This window comes from Mchenga conophoros, linkage group LG20 (genome assembly GCF_057382185.1).
Source record: "Mchenga conophoros isolate Kocher_MC1m ecotype Shallow Benthic linkage group LG20, M_conophoros_male_GT1.1, whole genome shotgun sequence".
NCBI lineage: Eukaryota > Metazoa > Chordata > Actinopteri > Cichliformes > Cichlidae > Mchenga > Mchenga conophoros.
Genome location: NC_140545.1, coordinates 23,896,016 through 23,922,329, shown reverse-complemented (window position 1 = coordinate 23,922,329; position 26,314 = coordinate 23,896,016). Strand labels below are relative to the sequence as shown.

General features: G+C 41.8%; 1 protein-coding gene across 5 annotated transcripts in view; it reads right to left on the bottom strand.

Moving 5' to 3' along the window:
- The window catches only part of LOC146550844 (protein bicaudal D homolog 2-like), a 40,590-nt gene extending 15,345 nt beyond the window's left edge, over positions 1-25,245 (bottom strand). For all 5 annotated transcript variants that reach the window (XR_014890104.1, XM_085258580.1, XM_085258581.1 and 2 more), the window contains exons 1-3: positions 24,708-25,245; positions 8,730-8,942; positions 163-315 (exon numbers count right to left, since the gene is read on the bottom strand). Coding sequence is in view for 4 of the 5 variants with exons in the window: in XM_085258580.1 (XP_085114706.1) it covers positions 163-315; positions 8,730-8,942; positions 24,708-24,947 (606 nt within the window). In the remaining variant the exon portion in view is untranslated. The remainder of the gene's footprint in view (positions 1-162; positions 316-8,729; positions 8,943-24,707) is intronic.
- Between the last annotated feature and the right edge of the window lie 1,069 nt (positions 25,246-26,314).

The window sequence follows — 26,314 nt, the reverse complement described above, 5'->3', positions numbered from 1 at the left end:
AATATGCCAAAGTGAGCTTCATGATAGCAGTGAAGGCACATTTAGTTTATTTTTGCTCTCATACCCATCCCTTTTCATTTTGCTAATATAATTCCACCTGTAACACAATTTAAATGATTCAGGCTTGTGACATGAACAGCTGCAGTGTTGCTCTCTTCTCACCTGACTTTGCTTGAGCATGGAGACCTGCTTCTGCAGTGAGATGTTCTCTTCCTCCAGTTCGGTGTAATCCTGCAGCAGACGAGACTCCCTGAACTTGTACTCCTTGATGTCATCGCGCAGCTGATTCCTCTGGAGCTCCACCATCTGGCTGCTCTGTAAAGCCAGAGGAGATAGGCAGAGAGAGAAGAAGAAGAGCTGTCAATGACCACTATTTCAATCTTCTTGGGCCAAGTGTGAGAGATGCCAAGTGACTGGATATTGTTGCTTTAGTTTAACCTTTTGTGTCACGTGGGCTCTTTAACACTTTAAGAGCGCCCATCTGGTCAAACTAAGTGTGTGTGTGTGTGTGTGTGTGTGTGTGTGTGTGTGTGTGTGTGTGTGTGTGTGTGTGTGTGTGTGTGTGTGTGTGTGTGTGCGCGCGCGTCTCTTTGTGTTCGAGAGGGAGGTGCCAGGTGTCTATCTGGGCAGCGGGCCACAAGTGTGCTTGCCTGCCAGTTCTGATGGCACCAAAGAGACTGAAGCCTACTTATCTCTCCTGGTGACAGCCTTTCAGTGGATAGAAAGCTCTGTAGTGGTCTAATTTTCTAAAGAGGAGTCTCATTAGGGTTGATTCCCTGTACGGAACTACAGAAGGACCATTTCCAGAACAAGAAATGGCAATGGTTATCTACATTTCATTGCAAAATTGTCTGATATACTGATATATGCTAAGTTGTGTCCCAGTAAAGCAAAATGCTGGTACAAAAGAAAAAAGAATAAACATGCAAAGAGTCATTATGTCAATAGTGTGATTGCTTAGCAATTATTGCATGATAGCATGATGTTTTCCAAATGCAGTTTGAGCCCTCTTTCTGTGTAGAAAAGGCACCATTAATTATATAAAGGGTTAGAGAGGTAAACGGCATGTCCTACCCCCACGCCAACAAACTAAAAGCCATAAGGATCCGGTCAGCCCTGCTGAGCCACCCATGTCCTTACTAGCTTGTCTAATGCTTTTTTATTATTGCTGCTGATTCATTCCAAAGCACAAGTAACCTGGACTTAGGTGAGAAACATCACAGTTCTCAGGTGAAGTAAGTGGACACTCGCTAACAGCTGTTGGGCGCTGTGCCTTTTCAACTAAGTGAGCATGTATGCAAGTACTGGGTGGCAAAGGTTCAATCCACACACACCTGAACAGGAGAAGAATCTGCGTATATTTACATTTGTTTCTCAGAAAGACAAGAATAGCAGCCTCTACGTTTTGGATTTGCATGTGTGTTTGCGTGCTGGTATATATGTAATGCGTGTCCTTCCCTTGGCAGCGATAACCTAACAACAGAGGGACAATTAGCCTCCCAATCCCTAGCCAGGTGGCCCCTTCCTCTCATGCAGTCGTCATGTGTCCAAATCACAATCCTTGCTCTCAGATCCTTTCAGGATAAAAGGAGTCACTCCTGGGAGGTTTTCTATTTGCAGAATTTCTCATATCGGCATCATGTCAAAACTGAATTCACATCAGTGAGATTTGTAATGGAAGCAGAGTGAGGTAATAACACCTTTTAGTCCAATATGCACAGAAACCTTCAGAGAGAAATGACCTACAGGAGTCACACATCACTCATAACTGAGTACAATATCTTTATTACATAATGAAACTGTTTTAAAAGTAAACAATAATTCATCCTTCTAAAAAAAAAAAAAAAAAACCTATCTCAATATTATGTCTCAGGAGACTATTTCTTGTGACTCTTTTTGGAAATAGAATTTACTTGCTTACTAAAAAAAAAATAACAAAGAAGTTACTAAATCCCCAATGATGACGAGTACACACACCCTGTCCTCTGTCTCTGTAATAATTAATCACTTTTTGCAGACCTGGGCTAAAGCTGACGTTCGAAGGTGCATTAAAATTCAACAGGGTTTTGGGCATGTCTAATGAGTGTGGGTGTTTGCTGTGCAAAAGCCCTGATGTCGGTGCATTGCTAAATAATGCATGAGCTCTGTCCTACCACTAAGCTTCTGCAGAGTGGTTCTGACTTCTGAACGAGAGCTAAATTAAAGCAAAAATAAAAAGAGCTTTGGAGAAATTCAAAATAATATTAGATTAAAAGATTCGAGTGTTTCATTAAGGCTCAGACGAGCTGTGTCAGCTGGCTTTCAGGTCACTTTCTTGTCAGGGTTATGTGCCTCAGCTGGAGGGTCAGTGCTGTTTGGTCCAAATGAATACAAGCTGCCGCTGAACCTGATTAAGATCCCACTCCATTCTGATTTAAATGCATGGCAGGGTCTTAACCTTTCACCTTGCTTCTACATCCTCTGCTACACTGAGCCCCCCAAAGACTGAGAACAGGGCAACAGCCTGGCTGTGTGACAGAAAATGTAAGTAAAGGCTGTGGTGGCCACATGTGTTCCTGCTACAAAGAACAAATAACATTTAACTGGGAGAGAGAAATGAGGCTCCCCGGGGGATGTTTTTGATAATTCACAATAATGTGGGTGTGTGTGGCTGTGAGGTGCGACATTGTGAAGGCAATTTGTGGTGCCGCCAAAGGAGAGCGGTGACAAGGCGCCGCGATCACAGGCTTAAGTGTGGTTTGTAACTGTTGTCACTACAGGTGACGTCTGGACAGCTGCCTTAAACAACAGCCGCGTACGCCCCCCCAAACACACACACACACACAGAGACAAATGTGCCACTTTATGCAAAGTGGGTGGCAGCAAAAACACCAGGTTGTTCAGCCACGCTGCATCATTATAGCAAAGGCACGATATATTAGATATTTAAAACAGAGATGGGGTAGTGTGTGCATGTGCACAGACTACACACAGCAGAGTTGTGAACATTCAAGGTCATACAGTCAGGAGCGAGAGAGAGAGACACAGAGAGACGTAGAGCATCTTCCAGCTAGACAGTCTAAACTCTCTCTATTTCAAATCTCGAGCTTTCTTGTCACCAGTAAACTGCTTTTGACAGCATAGAAAGGCTGAGCCCACTTAAATCTCCGAGAGCTCGGAGCAATTTCCAAATGTGTTTTAGCCACTCTAACCTCTATTTATATGAGAAATGGTTCCATCAGCCAGTAAGCCACAGACGCAAAGTTTCCAGATTAACACAAGTGTAGATTAGGAATGTTTTAATGCTTTGTTAAAGGCCCTGCTGTGTTCTTAATAACACCAGAGAATCCAGCTTGCATTTCTGAAAAACAAAATCCATTTTTACTAGTCTCTTACCCGGGGTTTGCTTCCCTGAAAGCGTTGCCTAGACTCCCAGATGTCACAGAGCTGTATTATTTATATTACAGCACAAGCAGGCCTACTATGAATATATTTTTATCCTCTTTCTGCTCCTTCTCTTAACACACTCACTCCACTGACCTCAATTTCACTCTATATCCTCACTTTGCACATATTCATTTTTCCCCCCACAAACATACACAAAGTGCAGAGAAGCTCCCAGATGACCTGAAGCAAAGTGCACATCAGCTTAATAATATTTTATTTTTTTTACCCCCTTTCTCAGCTTCTTTTTCTGACACCACTGATCTGCATTTTGCACTAAAACTGCTGCTTTCATTTTCCAACCCTCACCTCTGCTCTTGCATCCCAGAATGCTGTAAGAGGCAGTGTGATAAACTTTAGCCCTATCATATCTTTCTATCAGATAAAACCAAGATCGGACAAGTTCAGTGATTATAAAAAGAAAATAATAAAAACTTTAAATGCCCTGCAGTCTCTAAAGTAACTCAAGGTCACGTCAGCTCATGTTTAGTCTAACTAAACTTGCAGCCAAAGCCATCTCTTAAGAAGAGACGAAGAATAAATCACAGATGAACTCAACCCCCCCAGTATAACTTCAAACACAGCAAAGGAAAAATAAAGCCTAAGGGCATCCTACTGCTGTCGACACCAAGAATGTGGGTGAAAGTAAAACTGCTTTTATCCTCCTTCCTGCTGCAACCAATTGTCATTCTCTTCATCTTACCCAGACTCCACTAGGGAGCAAAAACACAGCCAAGGTCACACTTTTCACTCAGACTGTGAAAAGCTAAAATGTGAATGGAACCTGGTGAATGAGTGGCTGGTGGTACTTAGCACAATGCGACACTGTGGAAAAGCCCACAGGGTGTACAGTGAATTAGTGTTTTTGAGGTCATTTGGATGAGAGTGCAGAAGAGTGAACAAATGTGTTTACACCCATTAGTTTAAGTGAACGTGTAGGCCAATGGGTTTGTTGTTGATTTATTAACATCCATTAATCTACCATGAAAACCCTGATTGGTGCTTGGAATTAAACCTTAAACGAAGAATGCATGTTCAAAGCTTTATGTCATAACTTGACAAAAAAATTCAGGCAAATTTATCTGCCATTTTTTGTCGTAATCTTACTTACCAACAAAATGTGAAAGTACCCAGATGCATCAGATGTTCCCTCAGAAAGCCTGAGTCTAGAAGAGAAGCAGCTAGCTAAAGTGATAATGTTGTTTCTCTAATTAACCCACATAATATCTGGAGGGTTTGACTAGGATGTAGATCACTTGTGACAGCAGTAGTAACCATGGCTTGTGTAAAAAGATCAAGGTCAATCTGGCTTGTATCTGTCTTTGGTGTCTTCACAGCTCTTCTACTACTGATTATTTTCTGAGAACTCATTTTTTAAACCTTTTCCTAGCATATAGCCTCCCTGTCTTGTCAGTACAGCAGGACAAGAGTCGATCTGTCTTGGCATTAATGTAAGAAGAAAAAATAGGGCAGTCAACACCAACACCGCAGAGCCCTCTTTGAGTCCTATTCCATTAACCTCATGTCAGATGATAATGGCGAACAAAGAGCATCCCCTCTTGGCTCGCTATACCACTCAACTCTGATCTTACAATAATCAACGTAAAACTGCAGCACAGCTGTAACATCCTGCATCAAAGGCTCCGTTCTACTATTGCACCACTGAAAAGCATGCGTTTTATTTTCTATTTGTTTTAGCAGAGATCTTCAACCGGCTGTTCAATCTCATCTCATCAGTGCAGACACTTCCCTTTTCTTAATTCCCCACTACTCGGTCAGGTGTTTAATCCAGATAGTTAAACAGCACTTAAATTAAGGGGTGGGAGGTAGGCCGATGCTTGATGTCATTTACTGTGCCAATGAAGTGGAAAAACCAGTCATGTTTAACGTTTGAATGGCTTCCACATTATGGTAACAGATAAAACAGCACAACACCCAACTTATGAGTGAGAGAGAGATGGTTCAAGCATGTGAAATATCAAAGGACAACAATAGACCTGAAGTGAAAGCACAAGCAAGTGTGTCAACACAACATCCTGACTCATGCAAAAGAAACTGTGTACTATAAGCAATCACTGAAAGCACAATTATGCTGTGCTGGAAACACTCTACAAGACAAAAGAGCGAATAGAGTGAATTACACTGGTAACATTTTCACCCTTTTTTCTTCATCTTTGCTTGATAATTTCCTGAAAGGCATGCAACGGAGGTTCCCATTCTGTGAGGCATCGTCGGAGGCACATTCCTCTCATGACACGAGATTGAATTTAATGAAGTCATGCCTATTAGAGTGCGCCTCCCCACAATGGTACTGGCTCTTTGTGTGGATATAATCCTGTAGACTGCAGTGTAGCACTGAAATGTGTCTTATCAGTGCTTTGGGCTAACATTTGAGTCTTTGGCACGGAAGAGTGCCTGGTAGGCTTAAATGTGTGGCATGTAAACGGGCTGAAAACCAGCAACTAAAATGGCTATAAATGAACTGTTCTACAGAGAGGCAAAATCCATTTATAATGAGTGATGCTTCCACATTCATGTACTGTGATGCTTTTCTTATAGTTGAAATTGTGATTCTCATGCATTTTGTAATTCTTTAAGTGATCTTAATTCCACTCCAAATAAAACAGCTCTTCAGAGGAACCTTGTAGAATTGCAGGACTAAAAAAATAAAAGAAAATACATAAACTTCACTTTAAAACAAACACAAAGGCCTACAACCCAACTGTCAGCTGCATTCCATGAAAAAAAGAAAGAAAAATTGAGTCATTCAGTCACACTCCTTTCTCAATTTGATTAGCCATGCAGTCTGGGAAAAGCAGGACAGTCCTCAATTTTCCTTGGATTTAGTCCCATTAAGCGTCTCTCGTTCTCTAACGGATTTTAGGCCCCCTTGTCTTTCTCTCATACCATTCTTATCATCTCCAAGGGCTCTCCTCCTCCTCTCCCAGCCTACGCTTTGGGGCTAATTTGAAATCCAAGAGACAAAGGCCTCTTTCAGTCATGTCAGTCCACTCACAATGCCAGCCTCAGTGCCCAGGCTGCCTCTATTTGCCTGCCAGACACACTCCTAGCACCCACCAACGTACAGTTGGAAGGGCATCATTATCTCCCATACATGGTGTGATTTACACTCTAGACCCTTTTATCCAACCAATTAGAACTGTCCGGGGCCCATTGCTATGCAACAGAGTGTTTATAAAGGGAATGGCACCTGCAGAAAGGCCAAGGAGACCACCAGTGCAACACCAGTTACAGCTGTACATGCGACATGCAGCAAAGGCTGTATTTGCTTTTCTCTCAAAGATTCAACTAAAGATTTAAGAGGCATGTTATCAGTAATTATGTTTAAGCTGGAAACTGATGAATGAATGGAAGCTGGTGCAAGGTTTTATAAAGGGGAACTCCTCCTCTGTTACAAAAACATTTCTAGTGGGGCACATCTGTCTTCAATAACGTTCGAATTATACCAGTGTAGATGCAGAGCTGAGCAGCAGCTGACCTAATTATAGTGGAATTTAGAGCTTTCTGGAACTTAAGTCGTTGTGCGGGACATGCCATTTTTAAGTCTTTCACTAATCTGAGGAAGAAACACTGCTGACATCTGTGTCAAGCAGATGTCTACCAAAGTCTTGGGACTCAGGAGGGGAGTCCTTCACCCTCCCAATTACCAACTTGACCTGCAAAACAGCAGACTCAGCTAAATCTGCTGTGCACAAACACAACAAGATTAGGTGCCATTAGCTATCAGAACAGACAGAAACAAAACCAGACACCCTTAATATCACACTGCAGAATATAGGCCTATTGTTGAGTGTTGAACAGCGCTGGAGTGGAGATATATGTATGGAACGGGTATAGCAACACTAATCTTTCATACATCTATCGATCCACCTCCTGAATCCTATCCCAAGGTGTCATTTGGGTGAGTGGGATAGAACCAGCGATAGAGCTAACACTGATCTTTTAACTTTCAAAATGAAAAGTATTTTTGGAACCAATGCACTCCGAATAAATTAGAGTGTGCAGAAAGTGCTCTCTGACATGTGAAGCACCCAACCTAGAGCTGTGAGTGCAAATAAATTCCCCTTTCAAATCAGCATGCAATTAGCATTAGCATTACTCCGCTTCTTTCTTTGACACGAAGCCAAACTCTTCAAACAACTTGTGACTTAAGATTCCCTCTTTAGTATTCCTGCCTTGATTTGCCCGTCAAGGGAGCGAGGAGCTCGAATGGTGAAAGCTTCCCCCTGCCTTCCTGCCAGCCTCTGTTACTGTTTTTTTACTTTTATGTCTCCCGTCTTTGTGTCAAAAGTCCTTCCCTAAAGCGCAGCATGATTTAAATATATAGTCCACTCTTGTAATTTTAACCTCCTCACCAACTGAGTCACACAACATTGGACATACATGACCATTGGCAAATAACATGAGCTACATACACTATGTGCTGTGCAATTGTCTCTTCTAATGAGGGCAAATTAGCAGTGAGTATATGTAAATTGAAACAGTAAAAGTGGGAGACATTGTCCAAATTGGGACACATACAAAGGTTTCCATAATTATATGTATGATAAAGTACAGGAATGTCCAAAGAGTGTGCTCAGTTTTGAGAAACAACTTCCTTGTGCTTCTGGTTATCAGAAAAGGGCTTGTCTAAGGTGGGGTTTTTATAACGAGTGATGTTTCTAATGAGTTAAGGCAGCAGTCCAAATAACTATGCTGTGTTACAAAATCCTTTTGTAACACAGCATATTTCCCATGGTCTCAGTATTTTCCTGTAAAAAAACAACTCCACCCTGGACTGCATTAGGTGCAAAGGACAACACATTAGGCTTAAAGGCAAGGTGTTTCTAGTCATTAGAGAACGTTTAATCTTGTCTTGGCATGTCAAAAAGCAGACTCTGCAATTACACCCTGCATAACAGAGGATTGGACAGCAATGTCAATCAAATAAAGGTACTGTAGGTGTACATCACAAGTCTCAACAACCAACTGAAACTAATGCAAAAATGAAAAGCACAATGATTACTCTGGAGAAAAATAATACCAGGATAGGGATAAATAAGAATATCTGTTTGTTTTCTGCAGCTTTTGCAGAAAGATAAAATGCATCAGGTGATAAATGATCAACAGACACCCTCAATGTTCTAAATAGCTGTTCTAAAAAGCAGGTTAGAGCAATACTGTTTCTGCAAGTTACTGCAATACTGAAGTGACGATTAGGGACATCTGATCAAACAACAAATCAATTTCAAAATTATTTAGAAAATAGAAACAGAACAGTGGTGGGATTTTGGTTCTCCCTTTACCTCTCTCAAATCTTGACTGATGGCATTAAGGCGTTCGTTCTCAGACTGGGTGTTGGTGAGGATGTTGCGTGTCTGCCGGAGCTCGTTCTGCAGTTCCAGGACTCTCTGCTCATAGTAGGCTTCCTTACAGGCCGACTCCTGGATCAGAGACTCTTCTCGGCTCTCTCCATCTGCCGCCACCTTCCTGTGGTTGGAGTAGGCTTGTCCAAAGGCCTGGAGATACAGTGAAAGAGGAGAGAGTTGCTGGTTTAAACTATAGTGTCATGGGGTTGTTAAGAATATTTAGAGATTTGTGTATGAAGCATCACTTGCCATTTTCATTTTCATCTATCAGGTTTGTGACTGACATAAGTTTATTTGTGATTCAACCTCTCCAGAGCGACAATGATCTCTTCTACTGTGGTTTAGCTGAGGCTCAAAAACCTCCCCAAAAATACTGCAGTTGCTCTGTAGAGATAATCAGTCAGGCTCCATCTGGGCTGCGTGATCCTGTCTTCCCCCCATTTCCTCCCCCTCTCTCCTCTGTTAGCTGCAGGATATTGGCCTGCATGTACTCTGCAGTGACTCCACAGATGGAAAAACCAAACAGGAAAAGTAGAGCAAATGCACTAGTGTCTGGGTGATCACGAGATCCTGTATTCTAATGCTCTTAATACCTTAGGAGATCATAACAGAGTAAAGAAAGGTCAACAGATATTATTTGATTTTGCAGACTGCATGAAAGGGATGAACTTATGAAGATTAAACAACTATGGAGAACTTACGAGCTAAAGCCTCTACATTCTATCAGAGGCAGTCTGCTTAAAGGTTGTGAATAGCAGTTTGTGCAATATGAAACAGACTGCTTCATTAATATAAGTGCTATATTGTCCCTAATTTGCTATAACCTCCAAGGCAGAAGCCACAAACACATAGTGACACGGCGACCTTTACTGCAGCTGAATCTAGGTTAGGCTACACTTTCACTTCTCAAAATAATCACCTCATGATTACAGATTTCATTTTCAATCCTGTACCCGCTGGTGATCGGATGGGCATTCTGATTCTCATCTTGCCTCACAGCTCGAGTGTAGGCGGTAATCTGAAATCACCTGAGGCACTGAATCTGACCTTGTTTGCAGCTGCAGCGCACTCTCTCCTCTCTCTGACTGCCTATACTGCACGTGACTAGCTGCTGCAGGATTTTCTCTGTGTGACTGTGTATCGTATTAATCCTAGTAATTCCTTTAGATAGAGGCAAATCAGGAAATTTGTATTAGTCAAACTGACCTACTTCCAGGATTTAAGAGGTATATGTGACTGAAAAACTAGTTTAATGGGTTACAGTGGAGCATGACATCATTGCTTTAGCAGTTTAGCTAGCATAGCTTTTACATTTCAGGAAAGATGATGACTGAAGCACAACTTGGCAAGAAATAATTGACAGTGTTTCATTTAGAAGCATCTCTGTTACTGGCTAACAAATGTAAATATCCTAATTTTCCCTACATTTCACTACAATCCCACCGATATTGTAGGAGTCGCCGCAATTCCTGTGAACTGTGCAGGGACAGATTACGGTCGCCATAGTGTAAGCTCATTGGTCCTTCAGCAAGATGAGTTAGTAGGGAAAAAACATAACCCACACATTGACTGACTATTTGCATTTAGCCTAGAAGTGCTCTGAACAGAAAATGCACTGTGAGAACAAGAAAAATACTACTCTGACTGAACCACATATAACCAGTGTTCATAGTTGTTCGCCTTTTATTTGCAGCTCTAGATAAAAGTATCACTTAAATACGTGTCTGCATAACTCCCCCATCTGCCACCTTTCTCCAAATCAAATCATCAATCAGCAGGAGGCTGTATTTTATTAGAAAGTTATTAGAAAAGACAGGATTAACCCAATCAGTAATCAGGAGAATCCCATCATTATAATCTTGATGCATAGGTTTTATTGAATAAGACTCCAATCAATCCAATCTACGAGGCCTGCCCTTCAAACACGCAGAGCCCCTAGTCAAAAACCCAGTGACCCAAGGCCTTTAATCTCCGCTCCCCAAGCGTGGGTTTAGGCTACTTTAAAGGAGGGCAAATTGGGGCTGCACGCGACCAAGCCTATTATCTCACAGTGAGCTGCCCACCCAGTTTATAATTCATCTTTAGCTTGCCATATGTTGCAGTTTTATTAACACTGGACATGCGAATGTGGATTATTAATCTCTTAAAAGCTAATCAAAGACAGGTCTTTATTAGTGAGCTGTGTGGACTGGATTTCCTCACAGATGACTACAGCTAAAGGAAGAGCTAATAATTCAAAAGATTTATCCCACCACAAAACCCAGATGACAGCATACATTATGGGCTGGTCATAGCCTAGGCTGGCTTTTAGAGATCTTAGTACATCATAGTGCATGATCACTGTTGATGATAAAGCTTCATGTGATTGAGGAACTGACAAAATTAGTCCAGTCACATCTGATTTTTGGTTTTTCCCCCCTCAGATGACAGTGTTGTCTGATTACTTCCTCTTACATTTCTCTCACCCTAACAGGATCTAACAACCCAAGTCATAAGATTAATGAAGACAGATGCGTGGGCACATGAAGAAGGCAGACTACTGAAGAAGGAAGCAAGCTGCCATGTTTCTAGTCTTAGACAAAGCTTATATCAAATTACTGGTTTCTCTGAGATGTTTGCATTTATGGGTTAAACTAAAACAGTCATCTGCAAACTTATCTTTCTCCAAAACAAATGTTGCTATGGCAGATTGTCCTCTGATAAAAAAGTCTTAGGTTTAACAAAGGCTGTTTAAACATGTTTGAACATGGCGAGATCACTGCCTTGTCCTCCAATCTGACCAAGGATGCAGCCTTTAGTGACAATGATTAGAAGCTGAGACAAATCAAGACTCAAAGATCAAATCACACCTCTCTGCTTTTTGATCTCTGCTCAGGATTCGCTAAACACTTGCTTCTGAACATGACAGCTACTTAGTAATCTTCAACGCCTTATGTGGTAAAGGAAGAATATAGGTTACATAGTTCATTCTGGTTTTCTCAGCCAGAATCCCGCTGCATGGGCTTCTCTAATCCAGTGAGTCAAGAGCACAAGGGAGATGGGCTTTGGGTCTCCATCAGGTAACAAACAGATCGATACAGCCGGTCTCAGAGGCCCTGTGGAGCAGAAGTACACATCTAAAATTCTATTTTCAGTTCCCTTCCCACTGGCGAAGAAAACAGTTTCTGTGGCATCAAGTAAGAACAACGTGATCTACAAAGATACAGTTACTAGAGACCCTCTGGAAAGGAGATTAAGAACAATAGGCTCCAAAGCACAGGGATGGATTTGCAAGGGCAGGAAGTCTTTTTGAAGACTTAGTAACAAAACCCAATTAGAAAACCAAGGACGGATTTGGGTTTGACACTTGTATCTCTGGTCCAGCTCAAAACATCTCATTGTTAAGGTTTTACTTTAGCCTCCTGGGGTCTTGCATTCTGGGAAAGCAAAGCCCACTGCAGGAAGAAAGGCAGACAAAATAGAGATGGGATAAAACTAAGAAGACTCAAACAGCTCATTTTATTTTCCAGCCACAATGAAACACCTTCCATTGTGCAATTGCATTTAACCGAATGAGAAATCCAACTCAACCTTTGCTCTAACTGAAGTTTCAGAAAACATTTAACAATAGTATTTTCTAGCCGTTGATGAACAATCTCAAAATCTTGCTAAATTGTGCCCGATTAGGCACAACAAAGCAGCTCCAGACAATGAGACTTCTTGTTTCTTTAGCTGTATTTTGGGGCTTTGGGGGCCAGTGGAAAACATTAAACAATATCACACTGTGTCATCTGGATCAGTTTGGTTACTCATTCTGTGCTGGAGTTGACCCTAGATACCAAAGCAGTGTTTCAGCAACACTGAAGGCTAGTCACTGTTAGCATTGTCATTGCAAGCGAATGCAGAGGAAGAGAGGAGAGGCAGGAGAAGAAAAAAAAAAATACACCAAATGGATTCTCTGGCCTCGTGAATCACAGCTCACGTGGAGTTGCAGTTTATAACGACAAACAGGCATGCTCCCCCCCCACCTTCCTGTCCGTCTCTCCATCTCCATTCACAGGCCACTGCACAGCGAGAGACTCGAAAAAGATAGATAGCTTCAAGGTGTGTGGAGATTCTATATTTAGCTGTCGGCTCTCAGCCGTTCATGCGATGGAGCATTGTGTTAAAGTCAAGAGACCCACTGGCGAAACAAAGTGTCTCTGCAACACGTACTGTTTGCGTGACCTAGCAGGCCGATACACTACTCTACATTTCACCTATTTGTGTGGGACATAATAGCTCTGTGTTATTTCTGCAACCGCATGTACAGTAAGGTACTGAAAGCAATGCAAATCATGTCAGGCAGTAGTGCATGCTTTTGTTTTTTTGTAAGCATTCACTAAATTTACAGAGTACATTTTTGCTAATCAGTGAACATTACACCAAAACCAGTGACAGCTGCTATAATGAATGACAGAGTAGCTAATTATTTACTTCAGACTTTACTCTTCAGTGGGAGTCGGAGGGAAATGAAAAGACAAATTCACTTTCATCTTTTGACAAAAATCCATGGAGGTTATGATTAACTCTGCACTACTTTCTTGCAGTGGGAAGAGTTAATCTCCTTCCTGCTATCCTGACAGTTCTTCCCCCCCAAATCAGCTCTCTCTCTGTAAATTTGAACGTTGAAAAAACCAATTTTCTACAACCAAATAAGCAATAATGTAACAGGGGGTCTTGAATATGTAGTTGGCATTTTCATGTTGAACAGTTATATGTATGCAAAGCATTAAAAGTGCCAAGCAGAAGGAGCAGGAGGAGGGGAAAAAAAAAAAACAGTGAGAGAAACGCAAACGAGGGAGGCAGAGATATTTGCTGTTGCCTGGCACAGAGCCACATTGATTTGCTGCATAGCACAGAGCTGTTGGGCTATTATTCACACACAGGTCTGGACAATTTCACAGCCTCAACACACATACGCACGCATCTCATTTCCAATTTTGCCAGTGCTCCTTGCAGCCAGCCATAACGCACCACCTGATACTCAAGCCATGTTGAAGCATGTTCTCCCAACTGAGATAGAGGTTGAACAGGCGAACGCTCCAGGCCTTATAGGAAATCTACCGAAACGGCAGACGGCTCATGTTTTCAAAGGACAGAGGCAATGCACTGTATGCTAATGGGAAAGGAAAATTCCAGAGAGATCATCAGACAGCAGAGGTCAAAGAAACACACCTGCATGTGACTTGATGAAATGCAAATTGTCATGAAAAGTGAAATGATTTCGCCTCAAGAAGAGAAGCAGCATGTTCTACCGTCATGGGACTAGAAGGGCGTGCACCTCTTAAAAGCAACCACAAAGCTGTGCCAGATTGTGGATCTATTGTGTTGCAGGGTAGGAGAGAGAGGGGGAAAAAAGAGAACGCCAAAGGGGATGGAGCCACTGGGAGTAGGTAGACACATGCAATTAAAGCACAAACACACAGGCCTCTGTGTAAGAGAAATGTACTAATCAGACTCATGAGGCCCTTTACACAGCTGACTGATCAAGTCATCCTCATTGATAAAGAAATATCAGAATAGCATAACTGGGCAGCAGGGGCTTAGTTATACTAAGTAGCTACAGAAATTCTACCAGCTTATTTTATGTTATAATGACTAATTGCTTGTTAGAGCTTTCGTCATATCCGGCTGGGGAAAACTACATTTCATGTTTTATTCTGCCTTCACATTGGCTACCAATCCGAAGGAAGAATTAGAGATTCTGTGTGAAGTCAGTCTTCATCTTCAAACACGTTAATTTATATTCCTCAAACGTCTACGAAGACTGGACTTCCCATAAAATACCTTCTTTATGAAGTGAAACACCTGCAAAAAAAGAGCAAAACCAGGTTTGCGTTGCCATTACGCTGTCTGTGTTAGCCTGAAGGCTCAACACTATAGGTGTTACTGCCTGGTTCCTGTGTTATTAGAGAGTAAAAATAGTCATTATGCCCTCGGCAGCAAGCTAAAGAACCTCCATCAAAGTGCAGCTTACTTTAGCTCTCAGTCAGTATACTAAAAAAAGAGTACACATAATACAAACAGGTACTAACTGATGAGAAATGAGAATTTTCATGGCGGTCATTTAGAGAAATGGAGTTGGATCTTTCCTGAAATGTCTAACGTGTAGGTCACTAGTTTTGTTTTGTACTCCACAATGAAAAATTTTCTGCTCCGTCTTGTGTGATACGATGTGTTAAGTGCAAGATTTAAACTCTGCTTTTGTCTTTACCATTTATTCTTAGCAGTCAATTAAAAACAAGAAGGCATTGTATGTTGGCTCTATTGTCTACCAACTAAATCTACTGCAGACTGGAAGATAAAGAAAAAGCCTCAAGGGAGAGCAGAGACTCAATAGGCTCTTATAGATACACTGCACCACCATATTAGCGCCTGAGCTGGATTCTGGATTTTTGTTTTTTTATCCCTGTTCATATCACTGCAATGCCCTATACGAGCACCAGCTCTCAGCATTCACAGCACTGATCATTTGCAATGCAAAGCCAACATTATCTGTGCCTGCTGGTTCCCTTTACTCCCCGATACTCATTCTTGATGAGATCTCCCTCGTCCACGTGCCCACACCCCAGAGGGGAGAGCTGTTGTTATGGTTACTATGCCAATTACAGTGACAGAGTGAGAGGCAGGTCAGTAAAGGCAACGCGAGGGGTGCCACTGACACAGATGGCTGTTTTAGAGCTCAGCCCGGCACAGCTTGCTCTCCTCCCTCTTTCTCTGGCAACAGTCGACACGCATGCCTCTCCAGTTTTGTCTGCGCAAAGAACATCCTGGTCTGATGTTGATTCGAATCAACCCTACAGATGTGTGCTAAATTTGCGATAATGATATTTCTGACAGTACTAAAAAAAAAAAAAAAAAAAAAAAAAAAAAAAGCTTTATGGATGCTAGTTTCTTACAGGCAGCAGCATTTGTGAGCATAAATAAATGAAGCGCATTTATATCCTTCTCTTCCAGTAAGGTACTGTCACAGATGACAAATGACTCAATTCCAAGTCTTCATCAACAGTAAGCAATGAACACTCAATCAGTCCGAGTCTTCTTTTGGGGGCTCTGAGACATTGGTCCCTGTGGAACCTCACATATGATTTCCAAAAATGAACAGCCTCTTGATACCAATGTTCAGGGACAAGGGGAGCAGCTGGGGCTGCAGCTGAGGCCATGCACACAAACACAGATATACGCATGAATTTGTGAACTCAGACACCCGAATCTGAGCATGCTGTCTGCAAGGATCCAAGGTCAGGCTTAGAGAAACAAGGGGGAGGGTGAAGAAAATGTCAAATCTACTCGTTTGTGCATTTGCTGTCGAAAAAGCTTTACCATTACCAATAACCATTTATTAAAGTAATGCTATATGAAACCCTAATGCATTTACTTGCATCATCCTAGGCTACATTAGTGCTGAGACATGTCTAATCAATCAGGTTGAAGTATTGACATAATGGGGGAAGGACTGCAGAAACTTGATTTGCCCTTTTCCACATATTCTCATTCTAAGACGCCTCTAACATTGTCCTTTGCATACAATGATTAATCATTCCTAATCAACTCTGTCACCACCACTCTATTCATGAAAAAGGATAAAACTATCTCCTTCTCTCTTCAATGTGTTGTCCTATCTCACCTTCTCATATCTCTCCACTGGCCATCCCAAACCCAGAGGACTGTCTCTTGGGGGATTCTGGCCCTGCTCCTGGCCAGACAGAAACTAATGACCTCCCTTCCCCAGTTGCAGTAATTAAATCCTTTAAATGATTGTGAGTGCACGGATTCTCTCTACCAGTGAGGCCAAACCTTGAGTGAGAGCGTAAAGTCTTCTTTTTGAGGTCATATCAGTTTGAAAAGAATAAAGTGCGTCTCAGTATGCTAACACTGAGCATATAAAAGATCATATCTGTGAGCAAATGAAGACTAGATTACATACAATGCCTTGTTTTTTTACAGTGACAAGAATGCCTTCTTTTATTTTCCCCCCATACACAGCAAACCTTAGTTCTTCAACACTTAAACCTCTCTGACAAAGAGAATTCAAATAAAACTGAAAACCAGATAAGACAAAGCCCCTGAACGTTGAACAAATGCTGGAAAAAAAGAGCCTACAATTCTATCATAAGATACTGCAATAAACCATGTTTTATACAAAAATAACAGCCAATTAGTCCCAGCGCTTTTAACTCATTAAGCTAGCTGATAGAGAAACTCCTATTCCAACTAAAAGAGTGAACTGTTCCCTCAGGAAGCGCGTGCATTTCCCTCTCATGTCTTCAATCCCCATTTCTCAAGACTGCAGGACTGCTGAGAGACTGGCACATATCCAATTAAAAACCCTCCTCTCTTTCATCTCTCCAAACCCAAGCTCTAATGTTGTCATTATCGTACAGCCAGCCCCCTGCCCCACTACACAGCTCCGTCTTCTTATTTCCCCTCCCTTCTTCTATCCACTCCCTCCCCTGGCCAACTACGCCTGAGGGTTTCAAAGTGTGGGCACCAGGAGACTTGGGTATGGCACACTGGAACAGGAGGACCAGACCCACTAGCCTATTTACTACTGGGGGAATGAAGGAAGGGAGGAAGTTGACGGAAGTGATTATGGCGTGTGGGGAGAATGCAGACATGCTGCTGTTTCCTGGTGCTAAAGTTAAAAGGACGCCCAGGGTGAAGGGACGACCCTTTGAAATTGGGTTTGCTAATGTTTGAATAGATGGCCTAATAAAAAGCAAAGATGCTTTTCACAATCTGCCCTCTGGTTTACTTAATTTAAGTGAGATAGGAAGCACTACGCTGCCAGTCAGGGAATAACTGAGATGAGCAGACAATGCAGAATTTCTGAGGAACCAGAGAGGCGTGACAGTACCCATGCAAACAAAGATCTCTATCTGTCTAGATCTCATCCCTGATCTCGTCTTCGGCTGCTTCAAAATAGTGTGTCCTGGGACAATCTGCAGACAAGGAGCTGTAAACAAACTCCTCTTAAGCGGGAGGATATGGGTGGGGCATACCCTACAGATGTGTATGCAAGAAGGTGAATATCTTGGAGTGAGATTGGGGTATAAAGCCCCCCCGTCTACTTGTAGCTATTCCAAGTTTGCTCCTGCTCTTCATTCAGGTTACTAAGCAAGAAGTGTGCACAACCACCTTTATGTCAACATCTTTTTTGTTAAGGAGTCCTTAAAAGGACATCAGCGATTTCAAATCTCATCTTGTTTGCTGTATTTGAATGAGGTTATAATTGCTGCTGTAAATGTGAAAATTTGGCCTTGGCCCGATAAAAGTTAAATGCTTCCAGTACGAGTGGAATTGTAAATTACTGTTAAAAAAACACCGCTTTTGATCTACAGAAGCAAATAAAGATCGCCAACTCAAAAGGCTATTAAATTTCAATTCCTCTCTATGTTGCTGTGGTAATACCCTGATCCTGCTGAGAGGAAATGCTCCATAATGAGCGCTGATGTTAACACACCAGTACAGGCATATTTCTCTTGATAAAGAAGACAAAAAGCAAATAAAACAATTCTTTAACATTTTAATTTTTTTTCTTGTCAGACAGGTGTGGCAGAAGTGACCTGAATTGTCCACTTCCTCTCATACACTAAGAGGTATCCGCTCTGATGGACAGCCATATTTCATATGCTTCCTATCCACTATAAAAAGACTCCTCGCAAGTAAACAGGATGTGGAGCTGGGGGGGCACGGGGGTGAGTTATGACTTCATTTCAATAGAAGGAAGAAGAGATTGGATAAAGGAAAGCTTCGCTTGTGCCTTATGATTTACAGCAAACCTGCACCCAAGATTTATTATCAAAACACAAAGCCATAAACAAACTTTGGAAAGCGTTAACGTGTTTCATATGAGGGTGCCAATCGTGTCGACTGGAACCTTTAACAGAGTAGATAAGATTTGAGGGCAATCTGATCCACGAGTCAATCTATGGGCCCGTTTATAGGAATGACACAGGCAAGGTTTGTAATATAAAATCAAATCTTTGCACTACCCACATTCTGATTCATCTGTTTATATAAAACAGCATAACCTCGGTATAAATAAATATGACATTAGTCATACCTTTAAAAGCATGTTCAACAATTGATAGCTCTAAAGCTAACTAATATATCTTTCAGAAGGACTCTGTCTTGAATTTTAACAGTTTAAACAGCAAGGTTTTACTGACAGGAAACGTTATCCTTAAAACCATATTTATGAAAACCAAACAAACGAGTGCAGTAACTGCTAACTGGGGTGGTTTTCTTTTATTTAGCTGCTGAAAATGTAAATGCGATCCGAGAGACACAATGAAGCTATAGAGCACAGACAAGAAGGCATGTAGGAGTGAAGGAATAAGCATCTATTGTGTTTCTTGTGCACATACACACAGACATCTAGCTTAGTCACGTGTATGCACACAGTGCTCTTTGTTGACAATTGGAATTGTTTAAAGTCAGTATGTAGTTCAGGAGACGGAAAACTGGAGACCTTTTGCCTGAGTGAACTATGTTGTATTGTCAGATGCATACAGTCACAATGACCTCATCTTCTGCATTTAGCCTGGGCTCCTGCCTGATCTGGCCCTAGTCTCCAGTAATTGGATTACACTGGCAGAATCATGACTGTGCCGGGTTGCCATACAGCTTCTCTATATGCACTTCTGACTTGTTTGAATGCACAGAAGAGCTCTCCAAAAATCCACATTTGAAAATATATACTTTTAGTTTCATCATAAGCATGACTATGATTATGATTATGATGAATTGCATATTAAGGTTTAAGTATGGCAAATATAGAGAAATGTTAACTTTACTGTTTTAAACTATTCTCAGGTTAAACTATTTATTCTATTTTAGATTACTTTATAACTTCAACATGTTTACTGTAGCCAAAAAAACAGAAAGTCAAAGTGAGGAACTTCAGCCGTGTAAACAGTCAAGAAACTGCTAACACATACGCATGTTTTCTACATCAGCCCTTGCCTGATCAGGGCTTTTGAAATCCTCAATTTGCTGCATTTAAGCACACAGCACAAACAGACCTTTCTTTAAACGTCCAGGCCAAAAACATTCTAAACAGTTTACTCACTGAGGCCGAGAACAGCCATCCACTGCTGCTGTAAATGTGGCCTGTGTGCGAACTGTGGACGGCAGCTGATTGTATTTTGTTCAGAAGAGTTAGGGCCAAAAGCTTTTAAAATCATTCGTGATTAGAGGGTCATTTTATCTAAAACTAGGGGAAATTATTCTTTTATTATATTGGCGATATAATATGGCTATCTTCCTGCAAAGCAGAAAGTAACATTAGTATACATTAGTGGGCCTTTCTTGTCTTGAAACATAAAAGATATAGTGGAAATTCCTTTGTAAATTTATTGTGTAGGTGGTGGTTACAATACTTTGCACTCCTTTAGAAAAACTGAGACTCAGGGAACAGATTGCCAGGCTCGACGGCACCCAGAGCACAGACTGCTCAGCTTGGCAGCCATTAGAGTAGGCTTATGGACCAGACGCAGCTGATGAACTACACAAAGGAGAACAGGGCAGCTCCCCAAGAAGACCTGACAGCCTCTGCGAAGCATTAACCCAAAAAGCACCTACCTGTGCCCGACAGTGGAAGCTGCTGAGTTTTGTTGGTCCTGGCAGACTCCCAGACTGCCGTAAGCCCTGCGCATAGCGGCTGGGATTCATCCTCTTATGCCCAGAGGGAAGGGGATTTGGGACTTTATTTAGTGCCATTTAGAAAAGATTACCCCTTAACTGCAGTCTTGCCATTGGGCAAAAGAAATTATGGCTAAAAGGGCAGATCAGAAACCCCCAAACAGTACTGAAAGGCCACATATTAGGTCCAAAATAACACAGATTGAAAGCCCATTGAAAATATTCAAGCTTAGAGAGTGAGAAACAAAAGGAATGGTTGGAGGAAATGTGTGAAGAGAAAAAAAGAAAGATTCTAAAAGTGAGAGACAAGCAGCTGGTGATGAAACATAGCCTGCATTGGCACTACAAATGAGAGCGACTTTATTTACGACTCTTCATACAAGGCACCAGATGGATCTGTGTCCACCTCGTATTTTCTACTGACGTCCAATCCGTATCCAACCCATTTAACAACACGGGGCTTAGAGTCACACCACATAGCTTTGTCTAGGGACATTGGTATATATTCTTTAGTGGTTTTGTCATTTCAAAAGGGACAAAACTGACCGATCCTTTCAAATGTAACTACAATGGGACGCCTCTCTCTATCGCTCCTTTGTCATACGCTGTGTCCTGCTGCCATTTAACCGTCTCTCTTCATCTGTGAAACTCAAGACCAGTTAACCCCAGTGAGCTGAAACACACAAAAGGGCAAACAGCCGAGCACAGAGAACCCGGGTTCGACCGACCTTGACAAAATTCAGTTTTCTGATTGTGTGGTTGAATTCCAATGCTGCTGGTATACTAGGAGGATAGGAACAGGGCGTCTGTGCAATTGAATGACGAAATGAGATCAAACTGATCTGTTCACCCTCACAATCAGCTGTTTTCCCCCTTTTTTTGTACAATAACTTTAGTGTATTTAGTGACTCCATGAAAAATTTGACCTTCATACTATTAAAATTTTTCCATGCAAGGGGCCTCGGAGCATATAAGGGTGGGTTCAGTATTTTTGAGCTGAAAAACACATTAAAACTGCAAGCAGATCAGTTTTACACCTGAAAATGTATATACATTTATAAAGTGCAAAAAAGCCAGAAGGGCATACAAAACCTCTCTAGTTCTCCACACATTCACAAACTGTACAAAGGAAGCTGTACATTACTCAGACTGGAGGTGTGACATATGATGTAATCTGTGAGTAGCTTAAAATAAGTATATGAACAACAGTAGAGTCAGTCATCTTGTGCTTTCAGTTGGTATACTATCATTAACTACTTCACCTTGTGACTGAACCTGTGCAATAAGTGATAACTTGGTCAAAGTCCACACTCATATCTTTATTAGTAGCCAGGCTGCTTGTTAGATACAAATCAGCTGTTGACTGGTTTAGATACAACATACTGTGTCCCCCCCCAAAAAAAAATTAGAAGAAAAGTAGCTTAACCAAAAAGAAATGTATGAAAAAGATAAAGTCTGAGCAATATGATAGTCAAGGTCTCCCAGAGGCAGCACAGGGCATTGGGCCAACTGACTCACATTCATTATAATGCACCAGAAGATGAATCACTGCATCAGGCAGGATCATTTTGTAGCTGGAGTGCAGTGAGAAAACAGGAAAGCAGATGAGCTAAGAGTCCCAGGTGTACACATGATATACTCGCCAATAAACATAGAAATGATGCAGAAAACATCAGGAAGATTGTATTAATAAAATTAACCAATGCATGCCGGCTTCTAGTCCTTGTCCTGTGTACTATTCTAGCTAGCTCCAAGCTTATCTCTCAGCAGTCATCCACAAACGTACGCAAAAAGCAGAACCTGCTGAGGAATCGGCACGGCTGTTCAAATTAAGGCAAAGAGCTGGGCAGTTACTAAGCAACAGCAGTGCACGGGATTCCTCCATCTTCCTGCCTCAAGAGGAATGTGTGTGTGTGTGTGTGTGTGTGTGTGTGTGTGTGTGTGTGTGTGTGTGTGTGTGTGTGTGTTGTTGAGGGGTTCAGGACTGGCTGTGTGACACGGGAAATTTGCCTACACTCATGATGATTTCTCACTGCATTTTTTTGTCCTTGAGAAGGCAACGCAGTGTTATGAAGGCATTTCAGTTGCTAAGAATAAATCTCAATTGTTTTCTTTTGTATTCAGGTTGTGCTTGCCAACAAGCAAAAGGAGGTTTGGGGTAACTGAACAGAATCCTGTGTTAAGCAACCGTCTAAATATGCCAGACAATCCGAGTCGGAGAAAAGAGACTAACAATCCAAACATTGCCGCCTTTAGTGCAAATAGCAGCTGTGCACCAAAGAGAACGTGGCATTTATACCTGACCAAAGATGTGTGCTTTGGTCCCGGTTGTTGGAAAACCACACTGGTCCGTCTGACCTAAAAGAAAGTTCTATCAACGAGAGCGACAAAAGCAACTGAATCATATGATATTTTTCCTACAAGACAATATCTTGAATTATAACGTTGTCCTTAAAGTGGAGACTGACATAAGCTTTTCATTTTACCCCATATCTTGTGCTTGTTACCCACTACCTAGTGTAGAATGGGCTTGTATTTCTCCTGTGATAGCATCTCTTCTGCCCTTCATATCCAGACACTAGGTTGGGAGTTGGGTATCATCTTTCAAAGGTTAACATCTGATCAGCGATCTGCAACCAGCATAACTCGACACTGTGGCAGTTTTCATCGCATCTCATTTACTGCCCATATAGATGAATGTTTGTGCTCCATTTTGAAAGAGAAAGAAGACCAACGATAATGTACAAGCCCAACCGATGCCTTTCTTTCCAACAGGCATAGCAGAAAAAAGTAAGAAAAATGTTTCTACTTATTTTTAAATCACTTCTAGTTTGTTGCCATGGCTACTCTTTTAATCCATTTTCTTCTATTCAGCGCTTTTAGCTGTCAGTCCATTCTGACAAAGTGATCCTCTCTTGGCAAAAAAAAAAAAAAATGCATGGGAAAATCCAAGCAGCAGTTGCTGAGACAGCCCAAAGACCTCCTCCTCTCTATTTTAACAACCACAAGAGAGTGGGCCACAGGAAGACAGGCAGAAACAAGAGGGAGAAGCAGAGAGCTGGAAAACATCTCTGCATGTGTCTCCAAATGCAAAGGAAGCAATGAGCAGAGATCTGGCAAAACACTAAAGGGTTTATCACGAAGGACACTCTCACACATTTTAGTTGTTTTGCTTAGTGGAGGGGGACACAAGAAGAATCCATATTAAAGGAGGATGTGAGCAACTATGAATAAGCCCGCCTCAGTGCCGGAAACTTTTTTTTTTTACCATGAGTGGGCAGAGAAAGAAGAATGAGAGGTACACAGCAGCTGGAGGGACTTTTGCGCCAAACTGCTCTGAAGTCATACTTCTCTCCATCTAAAATCACAACGCAGTGACAAACTGCTACTCCAGCGAAGAAAAATGGACACGCTGTGATATGACGTTAGGGAATAAGTAGGACCACTGTTCAGAAAAACAGTCACACCCTTTATCTGACTCTCAAGACCAGCTTGAACCATTGCACTCAACATTCTTTCCATTCCCCCAAAGGGTCACAACTCATCTGGCTTCCTCTGAAATTTGTTCATCCCTCTGTTAAGCGGGAAGGTTCAAAATTCAAACGTACTCCCGCCTTTTCCCTGCTTAACAAGATATTCTTGTTTGCAGGACTCGCCTGACTACACAGAAAACTTTAACAAGCAATCTGTGGATCTCAGTGTTATTTCTAAAACAATGCACTGCTTTTATGTCTGGTACTTAACACAACTCAACAAGTATTGCTGAACTAAAAATCTTAATTGTACACTTGGGAAATCTGCTCGTGATAAGCACTGATTAGATAAACGTATGTGGAAACACACTGGACTTATTCTAGCTTTGAGCCAGACATGAATGTCTTGAAGAAGGGGCCTAAGAGCTGCAGCATAAATAAATAAAAGTGGCAGTCAAATGGGGAATACCCTGTGCTGTGTATGGAGGGGGTGGGGAACAGAAAGCATCCCTTCCTCTGCTTACAGTTTTGACCTTGTAGGAAGAGGCAGATGCCTGGCCTAATGACACATTAAATCACCGTAAGCCCCTATATTGAATATTATAGTGGCGAGTTTGCACATCCAATGAAAATGACAATGTGCTCTTAATATGTACTCTTGAATAGAATTTTTTATAGTTTTAGAGTTTATGTTAGGGGCCTATTAATCCTGGATGACATTCTAATCTTTACATATTCTGTGATTTTATTTCATTTGTTTTAATACACTGCCTACCTCTTTTAGCTGATCGAGCTCCTGTCGGACGGCCTCGTACTCAATCTCCAGGTCTTCGTACTGCTGCTTGAGCTGCTGCTTCTCTTCCAGTACCGCCAGCCCGTATTCTGCCGCCTGGATCTTCTCATTCGTGGTCTCACTCAGCTCCCGGGAGAGACGCCCGATCTCGGCTCGCAACCACTCCGGGCCGGCCTCCATCAACAGCACAGCGTCGGGGTATCCCTGCTCTTCCACGGACATGATCGCCACCGGTGAAGATCAACCAAGCTGATCTGCGACAGGATGATGTCAGGGCGTCTTCAAGCGGTGTAACCTTGAAGAAGGAGCGGTTGCTCAAATTCTTCTGTATTTAAATTGCATGATTGTTACGTTTGCGTTTCTTGTTGCCGGTCTTGTTTCTTTGGTCATGTAGATGACTCCGTTCAGTTATCTTCGTCAGCGGAGTCCGCTGTTACTGCTTACAGACGCTCCATCGTTGCGCTCCTGTGTTTTCTTCTCCGTTCTCCCGGCTTGTCGGAGCGACAGTGCGGGGAGCAGGAATACCAATTGCAAAGGCGAGAGAAAGTGTATGCAAATCCGGTTCTTACTTTCAAAATAAAGCACTGGCGAAGAAAAATAACTTCCCTACCATGTGTGATAGCTGATTTGTTTTGCCTTGTGTGCGTAATAAAAAAGAAGAAAGGACAGACATATTTTTAGAGTGTATAAAACATATAGAAAATGATTGATGCTGTCACATAATATGCGCGTTTTTGTGCTTTATTTTGAAGATCATATTTCTTCTCTTCCGCTAGTTTGTCACGCTTGTTCAAAACAGCTGAATGGTCCGTTTGGTTTAATGAGATGCACCTACGCTATCAGCTGGGAAAACGCCCACCCGCTCCTACTGCCTGTCGGGAAATCTAGTACTTGTAGAAGGTGAAGCCAGCAAACTGGCCTGGCAATCCCACAAAAGAACTCGTTTCCCATAATGCCTTTTAGTTTGCTTATGTGGAGCACGGAAATCTTCATCCAAACCGTTTGTTGTCATAGAAATACAACGAACAGGCGGGCTAACTGCTGACCTGTAGCGGCGGACACATGTATATCTGCTGCCATCTGTAGGAAAAACTGAGTATTCGAATAAACGGTATAGGATGCTGACTCTTTTGGCAAAGCTACGGAAGAGGAAAAAGTGGGCACATCCCTTTTTTTTTCTTTTCCAGAATTTTTTTTTCTTAGAATTCTGGAAAGAAAAAACGTGGCTCTTATTCTCTTCCATATAAAGAACGTGCCATGTACACTAAAACAAAACTAGCTATTTTACTACTTGCTTCATAAATGTAACTTTTTCCATTGATGTTTGACAGTTTGATCTTTGTTTTGTCTGTCCGTGAAAAATATCTATTGCCACTGAGCAAAGTGCATCCCTAGAGCAAATTTGCATAAAACAAAAGGCTTTGTACAGTAGGAGGGTTTAACTCCTATGACCTGATACAGACTTAAGAGCAGAAAAAACCCTCAGAAGTTAGTATAGTTAAAGTTCATGAAAATGCAACTGGAAAAAGACAGGATGTATGGCATTTTTGGAAGTGTTACCAGGAAAAGGTTTTTGCTCTCTAACATGG